This window comes from Callionymus lyra, chromosome 14, assembly GCF_982586985.1.
Source record: "Callionymus lyra chromosome 14, fCalLyr1.hap1.1, whole genome shotgun sequence".
In the NCBI taxonomy this organism is placed as follows: domain Eukaryota; kingdom Metazoa; phylum Chordata; class Actinopteri; order Syngnathiformes; family Callionymidae; genus Callionymus; species Callionymus lyra.
This window is the reverse complement of record NC_141831.1, coordinates 5,177,663-5,194,717: the sequence shown is the minus strand read 5'-3', so window position 1 is coordinate 5,194,717 and position 17,055 is coordinate 5,177,663. Positions and strand designations below refer to the sequence as shown.

At 38.5% G+C, this 17,055-nt stretch overlaps 1 protein-coding gene across 1 annotated transcript in view; it reads right to left on the bottom strand.

The window, feature by feature from the left end:
* caln2 (calneuron 2) overlaps positions 1-17,055 on the bottom strand; it is a 69,891-nt gene that overhangs the window by 15,370 nt on the left and 37,466 nt on the right. The window contains exons 3-4 of the mRNA XM_087807075.1: positions 9,441-9,584; positions 3,844-3,956 (exon numbers count right to left, since the gene is read on the bottom strand). Coding sequence (XP_087663201.1) covers positions 3,844-3,956; positions 9,441-9,584 — 257 coding nt within the window. The remainder of the gene's footprint in view (positions 1-3,843; positions 3,957-9,440; positions 9,585-17,055) is intronic.

Sequence of the window (17,055 nt, the reverse complement as noted above, 5' to 3'; positions counted from 1 at the left end):
TCTCCACTCATTTCCTCCTCCATTACTCTCCTCTCTCACTCATCTCCTCTCATTCTTCATCTTACTTGCCTCTCACTCTCTTCCTGCTCTACCTCTCCTCTCACTCACCCTTTCTTCCTCTTCTTCCTCCTCTTCCTCTCCTCTCATGCTTCCTCTTCTTCCTCATCTACCTCTCCTCCCACTCAACCGCTCTTCCTCTTCTTCCTTCTCTTCCTCTCCTCTCACTCCACCTCTCTTCCTCATCTACCTCTCCTCCCACTCAACCGCTCTTCCTCTTCTTCCTTCTCTTCCTCTACTCTCACTCCACCTCTCTTCCTCATCTACCTCACCTCTCACTCACCCTCTCTTCCTCTTCTTCCTCATCTACCTCTCCTCTCACTCACCCTCTCTTCCTCTTCTTCCTCCTCTACCTCTCCTCTCACTCACCCTCTCTTCCTCTTCTTCCTCATTTACCTCTCCTCTCACCCTCTCTTCCTCTTCTTCCTCATCTACCTCTCCTCTCACACCACCTCTCTTCCTCTTCTTCCTCATCTACCTCTCCTCTCACTCACCCTCTCTTCTTCCTCATCTACCTCTCCTCTCACTCACCCTCTCTTCCTCTTCTTCCTCATCTACCTCTCCTCTCACACCACCTCTCTTCCTCTTCTTCCTCATCTACCTCTCCTCTCACTCACCCTCTCTTCCTCTTCTTCCTCATCTACCTCTCCTCTCACTCACCCTCTCTTCCTCTTCTTCCTCATCTACCTCTCCTCTCACTCACCCTCTCTTCCTCTTCTTCCTCATCTACCTCTCCTCTCAGTCACCCTCTCTTCCTCTTCTTCCTCATCTACCTCTCCTCTCACTCACCCTCTCTTCCTCTTCTTCCTCATCTACCTCTCCTCTCACTCACCCTCTCTTCCTCTTCTTCCTCCTCTACCTCTCCTCTCACTCACCCTCTCTTCCTCTTCTTCCTCCTCTACCTCTCCTCTCACTCACCCTCTCTTCCTCTTCTTCCTCATCTACCTCTCCTCTCACTCACCCTCTCTTCCTCTTCTTCCTCCTCTACCTCTCCTCTCACTCACCCTCTCTTCCTCTTCTTCCTCATCTACCTCTCCTCTCACTCACCCTCTCTTCCTCTTCTTCCTCCTCTACCTCTCCTCTCACTCACCCTCTCTTCCTCTTCTTCCTCCTCTACCTCTTCTCTCACACCACCTCTCTTCCTCTTCTTCCTCATCTACCTCTCCTCTCACTCACCCTCTCTTCCTCTTCTTCCTCATCTACCTCTCCTCTCACTCACCCTGTGTTCCTCTTCTTCCTCATCTACCTCTCCTCTCACTTATCCTCTCTTCCTCTCCCTTTACCTTTTCTCATTACCTCACTCCTCTCATGTCATTTCTTGTCATTCTTTTCTTTTCTTGTTTTCTTCCTCCTCTCCTGCTGCAGTGTGTTGTGCAGGCGAGCATGTCGAACCTCCAGAGACACAAGAGTCTGCCACCTTCATGAATTAGAGTCTCTTGTCTCTCTTCTTTCATTTGCAGCTTCTCTCCCTGGTGTGGCTTCCCTTTATTCTCCACTATCTTTATGTGGGGCAGCCTCCCCTCGTTTCTCCCTCTCTCTCCTCCTCCTCTCTTTTCTCCCTCTCTCTCCTCCTCCTCCTCCGCTCACACTCGGAATATTGTCCCCATCTCATCCTTCTCTATCTGTGGCGTTCCCTCCTCAGATCCTAAGGAAGGAAGCCATGTGTGATCAGGACCAGCTCGAGTCTGACGCTCGTCTCAGACTCTCTGAAGAGCAACAACGTGTCCACGGTCAAGAGAACGAGTCGAGGCTTGAATCGCTGAACCCCTCGAACCTCTGGAATCATTATGGAAATACCTAAAGCAGCAGCAACAACAACCCAAAACATAAATAAACTAAATTCTCAGAAGACTTTTGTTCTTTCAAAGGCTGGAAACAAAGTCTGTTATTGCGGGAGGAAAGGTGTGTGTGTGAGTGTGTGTGTGTGTGTGTGAGTGTGCGTGTGTGTGTGTGTGTGTGTGTGTGTGTGTGTGAGAGGAAAGTAGGACTGTGCTTAAGGAGGAGATGCACAGTGAGACCTGAGGCTGATAAACGAAAGATGAAAAAGCTTCTCTGTTCTGCAGGAAGAAAAGCAGCAACAATCACTTCTTCACATGAAAGATAAAGATCAGCTTTTGAGTGAAATGAAGAGATTTAAGGAGTTTTTTATCAGATCATCAGAATATTTAATGGTTGAATTTAACATTTCAGATGTTGATTATGATTATGAACTGAAACGGTTTTTATTGAATTATTTTCTTAACGCACCAAATACAATAGAATTTCAATAAAAAATGAATACAAATAATTCTATTGAAAGGTTTAAATGGTTATTATTTAATTATTCATCATCAAAATCTTCATCATCATCATCATCATCATCATCATCATCTTCATCATCTTCATCATCGTCATCATCATCATCATCATCTTCATCATCATCATTATCTTCATCATCATCATCTTCATCATCTTTATCCCCATCATGGACATCTTCATCATTTTTCATCGTCATCATCGTCATCATCGTCATCATCTTCATCTTCATCATCATCATCATCATCTTCATCTTCTTCATCATCATCATCATCATCATCTTCATCATATTCATCTGCATCATTATCATCATCATCATCTTCATCTTCATCTTCATCTTCATCTTCATCATCATCATCATCATCATCGTCATCATCGTCATCATCGTCATCATCTTCATCTTCATCATCATCATCATCATCTTCATCTTCTTCATCATCATCATCATCATCATCTTCATCATATTCATCTGCATCATTATCATCATCATCATCTTCATCTTCATCTTCATCTTCATCTTCATCTTCATCATCATCATCATCATCATCGTCATCATCGTCATCATCGTCATCATCTTCATCTTCATCTTCATCATTATCATCTTCATCATATTCATCTGCATCATTATCATCTTCATCATCATCTTCATCATCTTTATCCCCATCATGGACATCTTCATCATTTTTCATCATCATCATCTTCATCATCATCATCATCATCATCATCATCATCATCATCATCGTCATCATCGTCATCATCTTCATCATCATCATCATCATCATCATCATCATCATCATCTTCATCTGCATCTTCATCATCAGCATCATCATCAGCATCAGCATCAGCATCATCATCATCATCATCATCATCATCATCATCATCATCATCAACATCTTCATCATCTTCATCTTCATCTTCATCATCGTCTTCATCTTCATCATCATCATCATCATCTTCATCTTCATCTTCATCTTCATCTTCATCTTCATCTTCATCTTCATCTTCATCATCATCTTCATCTTCATCTTCATCATCGTCTTCATCATCATCATCATCATCATCATCATCATCATCTTCATCATCAGCTCCTCAATAGACACTGTTCATTTAACATCGCAGCAGATGTCATGACTCTCGGATTTTTACAGGAGCCAGGGTCTCAAGCAGACAAGTTGATGAAGTCATTGGAAACATTGACACCAACTCTTGGGCACAAGTTTCAAATTTGGATCAAACTTTAAATGAAATTGAGTAAAAGGTAAGAGAGGCTCGAGACAACAGTCATGTTCTCTCCTAAATAAACCACTAAAGTACTTCTAAGACAAACCGTTAATAATGAACACGTGATGAAATGAAACACGATGTTAACGTCGAGGGAAGATGAGACTCAACTGTTTGTTTGTTGCAACAACACACTTCCGACTGAGCGACGACTCACACTTTCAATCGTGACACACACACATGTTCTCTGACTGCAGTGAACTCTCTCACCTGCCAGAAGATGTTGTCGATGGTGTTGCCCAAGAATCCTTCTCTGTTGTCGGACGACAAGAGTTTTGGTCCCAGTATCGTCATGAACTCTTCGAAGTCCACCTGCCCGTCGCCTGCAGACACACACACACGTCACACACACACACACACATCCGTCAGTGACACACCTGCGTCACAACAGTAGAAATATAGAACAATCTCATCTTTCCTTGTGTTTATTTGTTTATTCAGTTATTATTATTTATTATATTTACCAATTGTTTTTTCCTGTTTCTGTTCTTTTCAGTTCAGTTTCTGAATCTCAATGTGCCTGTTCACGCTAACAATAATATAAGTTTGTGCAGTTTTTACGTCAAAGGTAATTGCTAAGCTAATCACTAATTTAGTTGCTAAGCTAATTACTAAGGTAATTACTGAACTAAATGCTAATTTAATTTCTAAGCTAGTTGCCAAGCTAATTGCTAACCTTATTACTAAGTTATTTGCTATGCTTATTACTAAGCTAATAACTTAGCTATTTACTAAGTAATTGCTAACTACTAAGCTAGTTGCTAAGATAATTATTTAGCCATTTACTAAACCACTTGCTAAGATAATTATTAAGCTAGTTGATAGGCTAATTGCTAAGCTAATCACTAATTTAGTTTCTAAGCGAATTAATAAGGTAATTACTGAACTAATTGCTAATTTAATTTCTAAACTAGTTGCTAAGCTAATTGCTTAGCAAACTACGAAGCTAATAGCTAAGCTAATTACTTAGCCATTTACTAAGCTACTTGCTAAGATAATTATTAAGCTAGTTGCTAAGATAATTGCGAAGCTCATCAATAATTTAGTTTCTAGGCTAATTACTAAGGTAATTACTGAGCTAATTGTTCATTTAATTTCTAAGCTAATTGCTTAGCTAACTACTAAGCTGATTACTAAGCTAATTACTAAGCTATTTGCCAAGCTTATTACTAAGCTAATAACTTAGCTATTTACTAGGGTAATTGCTAAGATAATCATTAATTATTTGCTAGGCTAGTTTCCAAGCTAATTACTTAGCCATTTGTGCGACTATTTCACGATTGACAATGATCTCCCTTACAAATATTATCACAGGAAGTGGTCCAGTGTCACTTCCTGTCTTGACCACTGTAGCACTAAAGATTCGTGGAGTTAAACCTTCGACACGAACCAGGTTCGCATCAAGTTCCTTGAACTCCTCAGACGTTCCTGAGGTGAAGCGACACGAGTCGTCGGCAGGACTTTAGAGACGTTCAAGAAAGATCAGAATCAATAAAGTCCGACCCGGAGCGAGTGTGTTCAGTGGAGCGTAGCTCTCTGGTGTTTGTATTTACTCGAGCCAAACACTTTTAATACTTTCTTTAGTGCATGTTTCTATTCTTTTGATACTGACGAGCGATTTCTTAAATACACCAGAACTTTCACAGTCAAGATAAATCTTCCAAAAGGTCACATTTCACCCCAAAATCGAAAGTAAAAGGACATATTTTAGTCCATCTCTCCGGTGACAGAGTGACGTCAGAAGAAAAACAGCAAACATTAAAAATGCAAACGAGAAGAACGTCCACAAAAGTAAATCTAAATCGTAAATAATTCAGCGCATCATAACAAATTCATTCAATTGCTACTTTAGGTGAAAACACGCTGCTGGAAAAACTAAAGCATTTTCTTTAGGTTTTTCTGACGCAATCTTCCTAAAATACCTTCACAATAAATCTGTGGCTCGTTGAATAATAAAAAGTGAATCAGGAAACGTTAGCGTGTGACACGTGTTCTAAGGTTCTATTCTTGGATCGGCAGGTTCCTGGAGTCATGAATATAATAGTCGGATCTGAATCTTTTACTTTGATGTTAATGGAAATCAACAGTTTCTAATGTTTCTGTTGAATTTCTAAAGCTTGTGAGTAAATGAAAGATTTGATTCTTTATAAACTGACAACACATTTAATAATGTCAACTTCTTACTGACGTTGGCACGAAAACTCAACTTCACAAGTTGTACTCTGTGTTGATTAAAAGATGGTTTAATGGTCATTAGTTGGAAACAAAATTGTGTTCGGGGGCTTTTTAATTTAAAGGTAATTGCTAAGCTAATTACTTATTTAGTTGCTAAGCTAATTACTAAGGTCATTACTGAGCTAATTGCTTATTTAATTACTAAGCTTATTACTAAGCTAGTTGCTAAGCTATTTGATAAGCTATTTGCTAAACTAGTGGCTAAGATAATTACTAAGCTAATTGCTAAGACAAATACCAAGCTAATTAGCTAAGTTAATGACTAAACTACTGACTAATTTAGTTGCTAAGCTACTTACTACGGTAATTACTGACCTACTTGCTATTTTAATTGCTAAGCTAATTACTTAGCTATTTACTAAGATGATTGCTAAGACAAATACTAAGCTAGTTGCTAAGCTAATTACTAAGCTAGATCTAAGCTAATTGCTAAACTAGTTCATAAGCCAATTGCAAGGCTTATTACTAAGCAATTGATAAGCTAGTTGCTAAGTTAATGACTAATTTAGTTGCTAAGCTAATTACTAAGGTAATTACTGAGCTACTTGCTAATTTAATTGCTAAGATAATTACTTAGCTATTTACTAAGCTAATTGCTAAGACAAATACTAAGCTATTTGCTAAGCTAACTACTAAGCTAGATCTAAGCTAATTGCTAAACTAGTTCCTATGCCAATTGCCAGGCTTATTACTAAGCAATTGATAAGCTAGTTGCTAAGTTAATGACTAAGCTAATGACTAATTTATTTGCTGAGCTAATTACTGAGGTAATTACTGAGCTACTTGCTAATTTAATTGCTAAGCTAATTACTAAGCTAGTTGCTAAGATAATTGCTGAGTTAATTGCTAAGCTAGTTGCTAAGAATTGAATTCTATTTCTCTTAGCGCCAGGTTTCAAACCGATGACAAGGATCGAGGGAAGCGTGAAAATATTGAGGTCATCTGAGTCGAAATCATTCTCGAGGCGAAACCAACACTTTCTTTTCTCTCCAAACTCAGGGAGAAGAAAGTTCCCGAAATAACCTGTGAGTGACAGAAAAGTCACTTTGAAGCGACTCACGTTGATGTTTTGGTTACGAAGGTTTTTATTAACATAATTCAATTTGTAAAAAATAAAGTGTATCGAGCAACTTTTGCAGCTGAATTTTATTTACTTTTGCTGTGATTTTATCTTCTTTCTATGTCTGCTGCTCATGTTTCCATGTTCTTAATGTGTTTTAATGTGTTTAAATGATGTTTTTAATGTGTTTAAATGATGTTTTAATGTGTTTTAATGTGTTTAAATGATGTTTTTAATGTGTTTGAATGATGTTTTAATGTGTTTTAATGTGTTTTTATGTGTTTAAATGATGTTTTTAATGTGTTTAAATGACGTTTTTAATGTGGTTTAATATGTTTTTATGTGTTTAAATTATGTTTTTAATGTGTTTAAATGACGTTTTTAATGTGTTTTAATGTGTTTAAATGATGTTTTTAATGTGTTTTAATGTGTTCTTTATTTGTTGACTGAGGGGTCGACTGCTTTGTGTACGTGTGTGTACATGTGTGTGTGTTTGTACTTGTGTGTGTACGTGTGTGTGTTCGTGTGTTTGTTTGTACACGTGTGTGTGTTTGTGTACATGTGTGTGCGTGTGTAAGTGTTTGTACGTGTGCGCGTGTGTGTGTGTATGTTTGTATATGTGTACATGTGTGTTTGAGTATGTGTGTTTACATGTGTGATGTGTGTATGTGTGTTAACGTATGCGTGTTTGTTTGCGTGTGTGTGTACACAAATGTAGTGTATATTTTTGTACTTGTGTGTGTGTGTTTACGTGTGTGTGTTTCTTTTATGTGTGTGTGTGTGTATGTGTGTATGTGTGTGTGTTTGTACGTATGTGTGTCTACATGTGTTTATGTGTGTGTATGCGTGTGTGTGTGTGACTGTGTGTGTGTGTGTAGGTGTGTGTGGGGGTGTGTGGGGGTGTGTGTACATGTGTGTGTACATGTGTGTGTACATGTGTGTATGGGTGTGTGTTTGTGTGTTTAATGTATGTTGTTGTTTTATATAAAGGTTAATTCTAGTGTAATATTATTATAATTATAATGATTTAATGTTTATTTACTAGCGATCGCTGCTGTAGTTTGTGTTTCTCTTCATGTCGTGTGAACTTTGCAACACAATGACCAGGAAACAATATAAAGTGTTAATGACGCACAATTGTTTGTCGTCTTTGTAAAACACTTTTGTTCTGAAGGCAAAAACATAATTAACGCAGATAAAGTCGTCAAAACAAATAAACAGTTTTTACTGAACAACGATGCATTTAATTGTGTTTATTTTCAAGACTGTGAGCATCAAAGAGTCTCTGGTTTTATCTGGTTTATTATTTCTTGTTTTTCTTCCACTTAAACTGTCTTCATATTATTTAGTATTATTTTATTGTTAAGTTAGTTTTGAGCGATTTAATCCTATTATTATCTTTTAGTTTATAAACTTCATGTTGATCTCACTGGAGCACTTTTGTTTATTTAGTTCCTTCGAACCATCTTCTGTTTTTTGTCCTGATTTAATGAAACAAACACAAATGTGTTTATTCTTCGTTTTATCAACACAAGCTTTTGACACTGTTTGGTTCTTTTGAAATGTCAGAGGTTGTAATTTATGAGGGTTTATAAAATGTGTGTGTGATGGTGTGTGATGTGTGTGTGTGTGTGTGTGTGTGACTGTGCGTGTGTGGGTGTGACTGTGCTTCTGTGTGTGTATAAGTGTGTGTGTATAAGTGTGTGTATGTATAAATGTGTGTGTTGGTGTATAAGTGTGTGTGTGTGTGTGTATAAGTTTGTGTGTTTGTTGAATTGCTGGGATCTATTTTTCCTTAATCAACTGTAGTCTTATATCAACTGTATAGTGTCTTGAGATAACTTTGTTATGATATGACACTTGAAATAAAATTGAATTGAATTGAATTGTATAAGTGTGTGTGTATAATTGTGTGTGTATAAGAGTATAAGTTTGTGTATGTACGTGTGTGTGAGTGTATAAGTGTGTGTGTGTGTGTATAAGTGTGCATGTTTAATTGTGTGTGTATAAGAGTGTAAGTGTGTGTGTGTGTGTGTATAAGTGTGTGTGTGTCTATAAGTGTGTGTGAGTGTATAAGTGTGCGTGCTTGTGCGTGTGTGGGTGTGCGTACGGCGTGTGTGTGTGTGTGTGTATAAGTGTGTGTGTGTGGGTGTGTGTGTGTGTGTGTGTTAGAGTGTATAAGTGTGTGTGTGTGTGAGTGTATAAGTGTGTGTGTGTGTGTGTGTGAGTGTATAAGTGTGTGTGTGTGTGTGTGAGTGTATAAGTGTGTGTGTGTGTGTGTGTGTGTGAGTGTATAAGTGTGTGTGTGTGTGTGTGAGTGTATAAGTGTGTGTGTGTGTGTGTGTGAGTGTATAAGTGTGTGTGTGTGTGTGTGTGTGTGTGTGTGCTTGTATAAGTGTGTGTGTGTGTGTGTGTGTGTGTGTGTGTGTGTGTGCTTGTATAAGTGTGTGTGTGTGTGTGTGTGTGTGTGTGTGTGTGTGTGTGTGTGTGTGTGAGTGTGTGTGCGTCTCACCGTCCATGTCCAGCCTCTGCATGATGATAGCCAGCTCCACTTCACTGGGCATGTAACCCAACGAGCGCATTGCCATCCCGAGCTCCTGCTTGGAGATGAATCCGTTGCCGTCTCGATCCAGGACTCGAAAGGCTTCCCGGATCTCTGCGCCGCAAACACACACGTCTGGTCAAACCAGTGCCATGATTTATTTGCACACGGACGTCACGTGTGGGTCGAGAAGATCTTTGAGTTGTTGATCGAGTTCTGTGTTAAAATCTGTTACACATTTAAGTTTCTCTCACTTGTTGACCGGCTTTAGACCAGAGAGTGTGTGTGTGTTTGTACATGTGTGTGTACGTGTGTGGTTATAGGTGTGTACGTGCGTGTACCTGTGTGTGTGTGTGTACAGGTGCATGTACGTGTGTGTGTAAATGTGATACATGTGTGTGTATACATGTGTATAGGTGTTTACGTGTGTGTGTACATGAATGTGTAAATATGTCCGTAAATTTGTGTACGTGTGTGTACATGTGTGTGTATTTGTGTTTACATGTATGTATAGGTGTGTACATATGTGTGAGTGTACATATGTGTATACATGTGTACATGTGTGTACATGTATGTATCGGTGTGTACGTGTGTGTGTGTACATGTATATAAAGGTGTGTTCCTGTGTGTACATGTATATATAGGTGTGTACATGTGTGTGTATGTGTGTGTACATGTATGTATAGGTGTGTACGTGTGTGTGTACATTTATATAAAGGTGTGTACCTGTGTGTACATGTGTATGTATAGGTGTGTACATGTGTGTGTATGTGTACATGTGTGTATAAATGTGTGTGTACATATGTGTGTGTGTACATGTGTGTATAAATGTGTGTGTACATATGTGTGTGTGTACATGTGTGTATAAATGTGTGTGTAAATATGTGTGTGTGTACATGTGTGTATAAATGTGTGTGTACATATGTGTGTGTGTACATGTGTGTATAAATGTGTGTGTACATATGTGTGTGTGTAATTGTGTGTATAAATGTGTGTATACATATGTGTGTGTGTACATGTGTGTATACATGTGTGTGTACATATGTGTGTGTGCACACGTGTGTATAAATGTGTGTGTACATGTGTGTATAAATGTGTGTGTACATATGTGTGTGTGTACATGTGTGTATACATGTGTGTGTACATATGTGTGTGTGCACACGTGTGTATAAATGTGTGTGTACATGTGTGTATAAATGTGTGTGTACATATGTGTGTGTGTACATGTGTGTATACATGTGTGTGTACATACACAGAATAAAGTGTTTGAACTTCAAGACTAATGTTTCTTCTTCAGACACGTCGACTGTTGAAGTGAAAACATCGACTCGTATGTTATTAGAAAATAAACATCATGAGTTAAATATATCGTATCATGTGATCATCGATCCGGTAACAACCCTGAGTGAGGGCCACATGTGGACCCACAATGCACCTGTGCTCTGAATGTTCCTGGTATAACGATCATCAGAGTTTGATTCAAGTGTCGCAGAGAGAACGTCTCAAACGTCCAGACATTAACATGATTTGATGTTTCTTCTCACGTCCGTCACGAGATCATCTCCTGCTGAAGCTCAGGTACGAACTCCTGCTGCTCTGTGGGCTGAGGCAGGATTTTAATAGCCTCACCAGAACTCTATAAAAAACATGTCAACTTGACTGCTGCGATAATAACAAGTGGCTGGAAATATATTCTCATGTTCTCGGGTCAAGAACATGTGACACGAACAAGAAGGTTTTATAAGTTATTGTGTTTTTATTTCACAATCCTAACAAGAATATTATTATGTGTAAAAGTATCTTAAATAATCAGAAGCTGAGGTTAGTGATATATAGTGATAGTGTAGTAACAAGTATATATGTGTAGTATTGTCCAGTACTTGACTCTGGTGTTTCGATACTGTAGTAACAAGTATATATGTGTAGTATTGTCCAGTACTTGACGCTGGTCTTGTGATAGTGTAGTAACAAGTATATATGTGTAGTATTGTCCAGTACTTGACGCTGGTGTTGTGATAGTGTAGTAACAAGTATATATGTGTAGTATTGTCCAGTACTTGACGCTGGTGTTGTGATAGTGTAGTAACAAGTATATATGTGTAGTATTGTCCAATACTTGACTCTGGTGTTGTGATAGTGTAGTAACAAGTATATATGTGTAGTATTGTCCAGTTCTTGACTCTGGTGTTGTGATAGTGTAGTAACAAGTATATATGTGTAGTATTGTCCAGTACTTGACTCTGGTGTTGTGATAGTGAAGTAACAAGTATATATGTGAAGTATTGTCCAGTACTTGACTCTGGTGTTGTGATAGTGTAGTAACAAGTATATATGTGTAGTATTGTCCAGTACTTGACTCTGGTGTTGTGATAGTGTAGTAACAAGTATATATGTGTAGTATTGTCCAGTACTTGACTCTGGTGTTGTGATAGTGTAGTAACAAGTATATATGTGTAGTATTGTCCAGTACTTGACTCTGGAGTTGTGATAGTGAAGTAACAAGTATATATGTGTAGTATTGTCCAGTAATTGACTCTGGAGTTGTGATTGTGAAGTAACAAGTATATATGTGTAGTATTGTCCAGTACTTGACTCTGGTGTTTCGATACTGTAGTAACAAGTATATATGTGTAGTATTGTCCAGTACTTGACGCTGGTCTTGTGATAGTGTAGTAACAAGTATATATGTGTAGTATTGTCCAGTACTTGACGCTGGTGTTGTGATAGTGTAGTAACAAGTATATATGTGTAGTATTGTCCAGTACTTGACGCTGGTGTTGTGATAGTGTAGTAACAAGTATATATGTGTAGTATTGTCCAATACTTGACTCTGGTGTTGTGATAGTGTAGTAACAAGTATATATGTGTAGTATTGTCCAGTTCTTGACTCTGGTGTTGTGATAGTGTAGTAACAAGTATATATGTGTAGTATTGTCCAGTACTTGACTCTGGTGTTGTGATAGTGAAGTAACAAGTATATATGTGAAGTATTGTCCACTACTTGACTCTGGTGTTGTGATAGTGTAGTAACAAGTATATATGTGTAGTATTGTCCAGTACTTGACTCTGGTGTTGTGATAGTGTAGTAACAAGTATATATGTGTAGTATTGTCCAGTACTTGACTCTGGTGTTGTGATAGTGTAGTAACAAGTATATATGTGTAGTATTGTCCAGTACTTGACTCTGGAGTTGTGATAGTGAAGTAACAAGTATATATGTGTAGTATTGTCCAGTAATTGACTCTGGAGTTGTGATTGTGAAGTAACAAGTCTATATGTGTAGTATTGTCCAGTACTTGGCTCTGGTGTTGTGATAGTGAAGTAACAAGTATATATGTGTAGTATTGTCCAGTAATTGACTCTGGAGTTGTGATTGTGAAGTAACAAGTATATATGTGTAGTATTGTGGAGTACTTGACTCTGGTGTTGTGATAGTGTAGTAACAAGTATATATGTGTAGTATTGTCCAGTAATTGACTCTGGAGTTGTGATTGTGAAGTAACAAGTATATATGTGTAGTATTGTGGAGTACTTGACTCTGGTGTTGTGATAGTGTAGTAACAAGTATATATGTGTAGTATTCTGGAGTACTTGACTCTGGTGTTGTGATAGTGTAGTAACAATAATATGTGTAGTATTGTCCAGTACTTGACTCTGGAGTTGTGATAGTGAAGTAACAAGTATATATGTGTAGTATTGTCCAGTAATTGACTCTGGAGTTGTGATTGTGAAGTAACAAGTATATATGTGTAGTATTGTGGAGTACTTGACTCTGGTGTTGTGATAGTGTAGTAACAAGTATATATGTGTAGTATTCTGGAGTACTTGACTCTGGTGTTGTGATAGTGTAGTAACAAGTCTATATGTGTAGTATTGTCCAGTACTTGACTCTGGTGTTGTGATAGTGTAGTAACAAGTATATATGTGTAGTATTGTCCAGTACTTGACTCTGGTGTTGTGATAGTGAAGTAACAAGTATATATGTGAAGTATTGTCCAGTACTTGACTCTGGTGTTGTGATAGTGTAGTAACAAGTATATATGTGTAGTATTGTCCAGTACTTGACTCTGGTGTTGTGATAGTGTAGTAACAAGTATATATGTGTAGTATTGTCCAGTACTTGACTCTGGTGTTGTGATAGTGTAGTAACAAGTCTATATGTGTAGTATTGTCCAGTACTTGACTCTGGTGTTGTGATAGTGTAGTAACAATAATATGTGTAGTATTGTCCAGTACTTGACTCTGGTGTTGTGATAGTGTAGTAACAAGTATATATGTATAGTATTGTCCAGTACTTGACTCTGGTGTTGTGATAGTGTAGTAACAAGTATATATGTGTAGTATTGTCCAGTACTTGACTCTGGTGTTGTGATAGTGTAGTAACAATAATATGTGTAGTATTGTCCAGTACTTGACTCTGGAGTTGTGATAGTGAAGTAACAAGTATATATGTGTAGTATTGTCCAGTAATTGACTCTGGAGTTGTGATTGTGAAGTAACAAGTATATATGTGTAGTATTGTCCAGTACTTGGCTCTGGTGTTGTGATAGTGTAGTAACAAGTATATATGTGTAGTATTGTGGAGTACTTGACTCTGGTGTTGTGATAGTGTAGTAACAAGTATATATGTGTAGTATTCTGGAGTACTTGACTCTGGTGTTGTGATAGTGTAGTAACAAGTCTATATGTGTAGTATTGTCCAGTACTTGACTCTGGTGTTGTGATAGTGTAGTAACAAGTATATATGTGAAGTATTGTCCAGTACTTGACTCTGGTGTTGTGATAGTGTAGTAACAAGTATATATGTGTAGTATTGTCCAGTACTTGACTCTGGTGTTGTGATAGTGTAGTAACAAGTATATATGTGTAGTATTGTCCAGTACTTGACTCTGGTGTTGTGATAGTGTAGTAACAAGTATATATGTGTAGTATTGTCCAGTACTTGACTCTGGTGTTGTGTTAGTGTAGTAACAATAATATGTGTAGTATTGTCCAGTACTTGACTCTGGTGTTGTGATAGTGTAGTAACAAGTATATATGTATAGTATTGTCCAGTACTTGACTCTGGTGTTGTGATAGTGTAGTAACAAGTATATATGTGTAGTATTGTCCAGTACTTGACTCTGGTGTTGTGATAGTGTAGTAACAATAATATGTGTAGTATTGTCCAGTACTTGACTCTGGTGTTGTGATAGTGTAGTAACAAGTATATATGTGTAGTATTGTCCAGTACTTGACTCTGGTGTTGTGATAGTGTAGTAACAAGTATATATGTGTAGTATTGTCCAGTACTTGACTCTGGTGTTGTGATAGTGTAGTAACAAGTATATATGTGTAGTATTGTCCAGTACTTGACTCTGGTGTTGTGATAGTGTAGTAACAAGTATATATGTGTAGTATTGTCCAGTACTTGACTCTGGTGTTGTGATAGTGTAGTAACAAGTATATATGTGTAGTATTGTCCAGTACTTGACTCTGGTGTTGTGATAGTGTAGTAACAAGTATATATGTGTAGTATTGTCCAGTACTTGACTCTGGTGTTGTAGTATTTACAGACCACATGACTCTTGACGAAGTAATAACTGCTTTCATTTGTTTTCAAACCAAAATATGTCCAAACATCAGCTTTAGAAGCTGCTGGACTCACTGTATCCTCTCGTCCTCAGTCATCGCCGGGATTTAAACGATGATTTTTGATTTTTGATTTTGATATTTTCATTTTCAAAGTATAATTTCTCGTCCCACAATGATTCACTCTGACGTGTTTACTTAGATGATTTTACTGGTGTTTACAAATACCTTGTTTATTAAAGGCTGAAAGCAAGTTTCCACAATATTAATTTATTTTTTGGTGAGCAGTTTTTAATAATACTTCCTTCTAAGCAGTACATTCACATACTAGTACTTGCAGAACACATATTAAAACAGTCGTAAGACGAATGCTTTTAAATAAGATAATGAATAAAACAACTATAAAATGATAAATGAAGCAAAAATAGTATCGTTAAATTAAACAAATTAAATGAAAAAATATTGATAATTCTACATATAACAATAAAGTACTAGTACATTTTTAAATATACAAACTACACAAAGGGAAGAAAATAAGTTGTTAAAATTGTATTTATTTAAAGACATGACTGCAGTGTTGAAGTGGGACAAAGTTTATTTTTTATTATTTCCTAACTTTTACGAGAATGTCATCGAGTTGCAGTGCATTGTGGGACGTGTAACAGTGACGGAGCCTCAGACCTCATTAGAAGACAAGAGAAGAACCTGGTCTTCACTGGTTTCTTCTCACTCGATGCTTCCCTGACGTCTGAGAGCAACGAGCAGCAAACGTCACCTTCTCTCTTTCTTTCCTGCTAATAAGCTCCGGGTTTGACAAATGTGACCTCGAGCCTCTCTCTGGGAGTTAATGCTCGTGTCAACACACTTGAACTCCTGTGGAGGGAAAACACTAATGATTCACTGCTGCTGCTCCGAGTCACAAGCTTCTCCTTCACTGTTGCTGCTCCGAGTAACAAGCTTCTCCTTCCACTGTTGCTGCTCCGAGTAACAAGCTTCTCCTTCACTGTTGCTGCTCCGAGTAACAAGCTTCTCCTTCACTGTTGCTGCTCCGAGTAACAAGCTTCTCCTTCCACTGTTGCTGCTCCGAGTAACAAGCTTCTCCTTCCACTGTTGCTGCTCCGAGTAACAAGCTTCTCCTTCACTGCTGCTGCTCCGAGTAACAAGCTTCTCTTTCACTGTTGCTGCTCCGAGTAACAAGCTTCTCTTTCACTGTTGCGGCTCCGAGTAACAAGCTTCTCCTTCCACTGCTGCTGCTCCGAGTAACAAGCTTCTCCTTCACTGTTGCTGCTCCGAGTAACAAGCTTCTCCTTCACTGCTGCTGCTCCGAGTAACAAGCTTCTCCTTCACTGCTGCTGCTCCGAGTAACAAGCTTCTCCTTCACTGTTGCTGCTCCGAGTAACAAGCTTCTCCTTCACTGCTGCTGCTCCGAGTAACAAGCTTCTCCTTCACTGCTGCTGCTCCGAGTAACAAGCTTCTCCTTCACTGCTGCTGCTCCGAGTAACAAGCTTCTCCTTCACTGCTGCTGCTCCGAGTAACAAGCTTCTCCTTCCACTGTTGCTGCTCCGAGTAACAAGCTTCTCCTTCACTGTTGCTGCTCCGAGTAACAAGCTTCTCCTTCACTGTTGCTGCTCCGAGTAACAAGCTTCTCCTTCACTGTTGCTGCTCCGAGTAACAAGCTTCTCCTTCACTGTTGCTGCTCCGAGTAACAAGCTTCTCCTTCACTGCTGCTGCTCCGAGTAACAAGCTTCTCCTTCACTGCTGCTGCTCCGAGTAACAAGCTTCTCCTTCACTGTTGCTGCTCCGAGTAACAAGCTTCTCCTTCACTGTTGCTGCTCCGAGTAACAAGCTTCTCCTTCACTGCTGCTGCTCCGAGTAACAAGCTTCTCCTTCACTGTTGCTGCTCCGAGTAACAAGCTTCTCCTTCACTGTTGCTGCTCCGAGTAACAAGCTTCTCCTTCCACTGCTGCTGCTCCGAGTAACAAGCTTCTCCTTCACTGTTGCTGCTCCGAGTAAC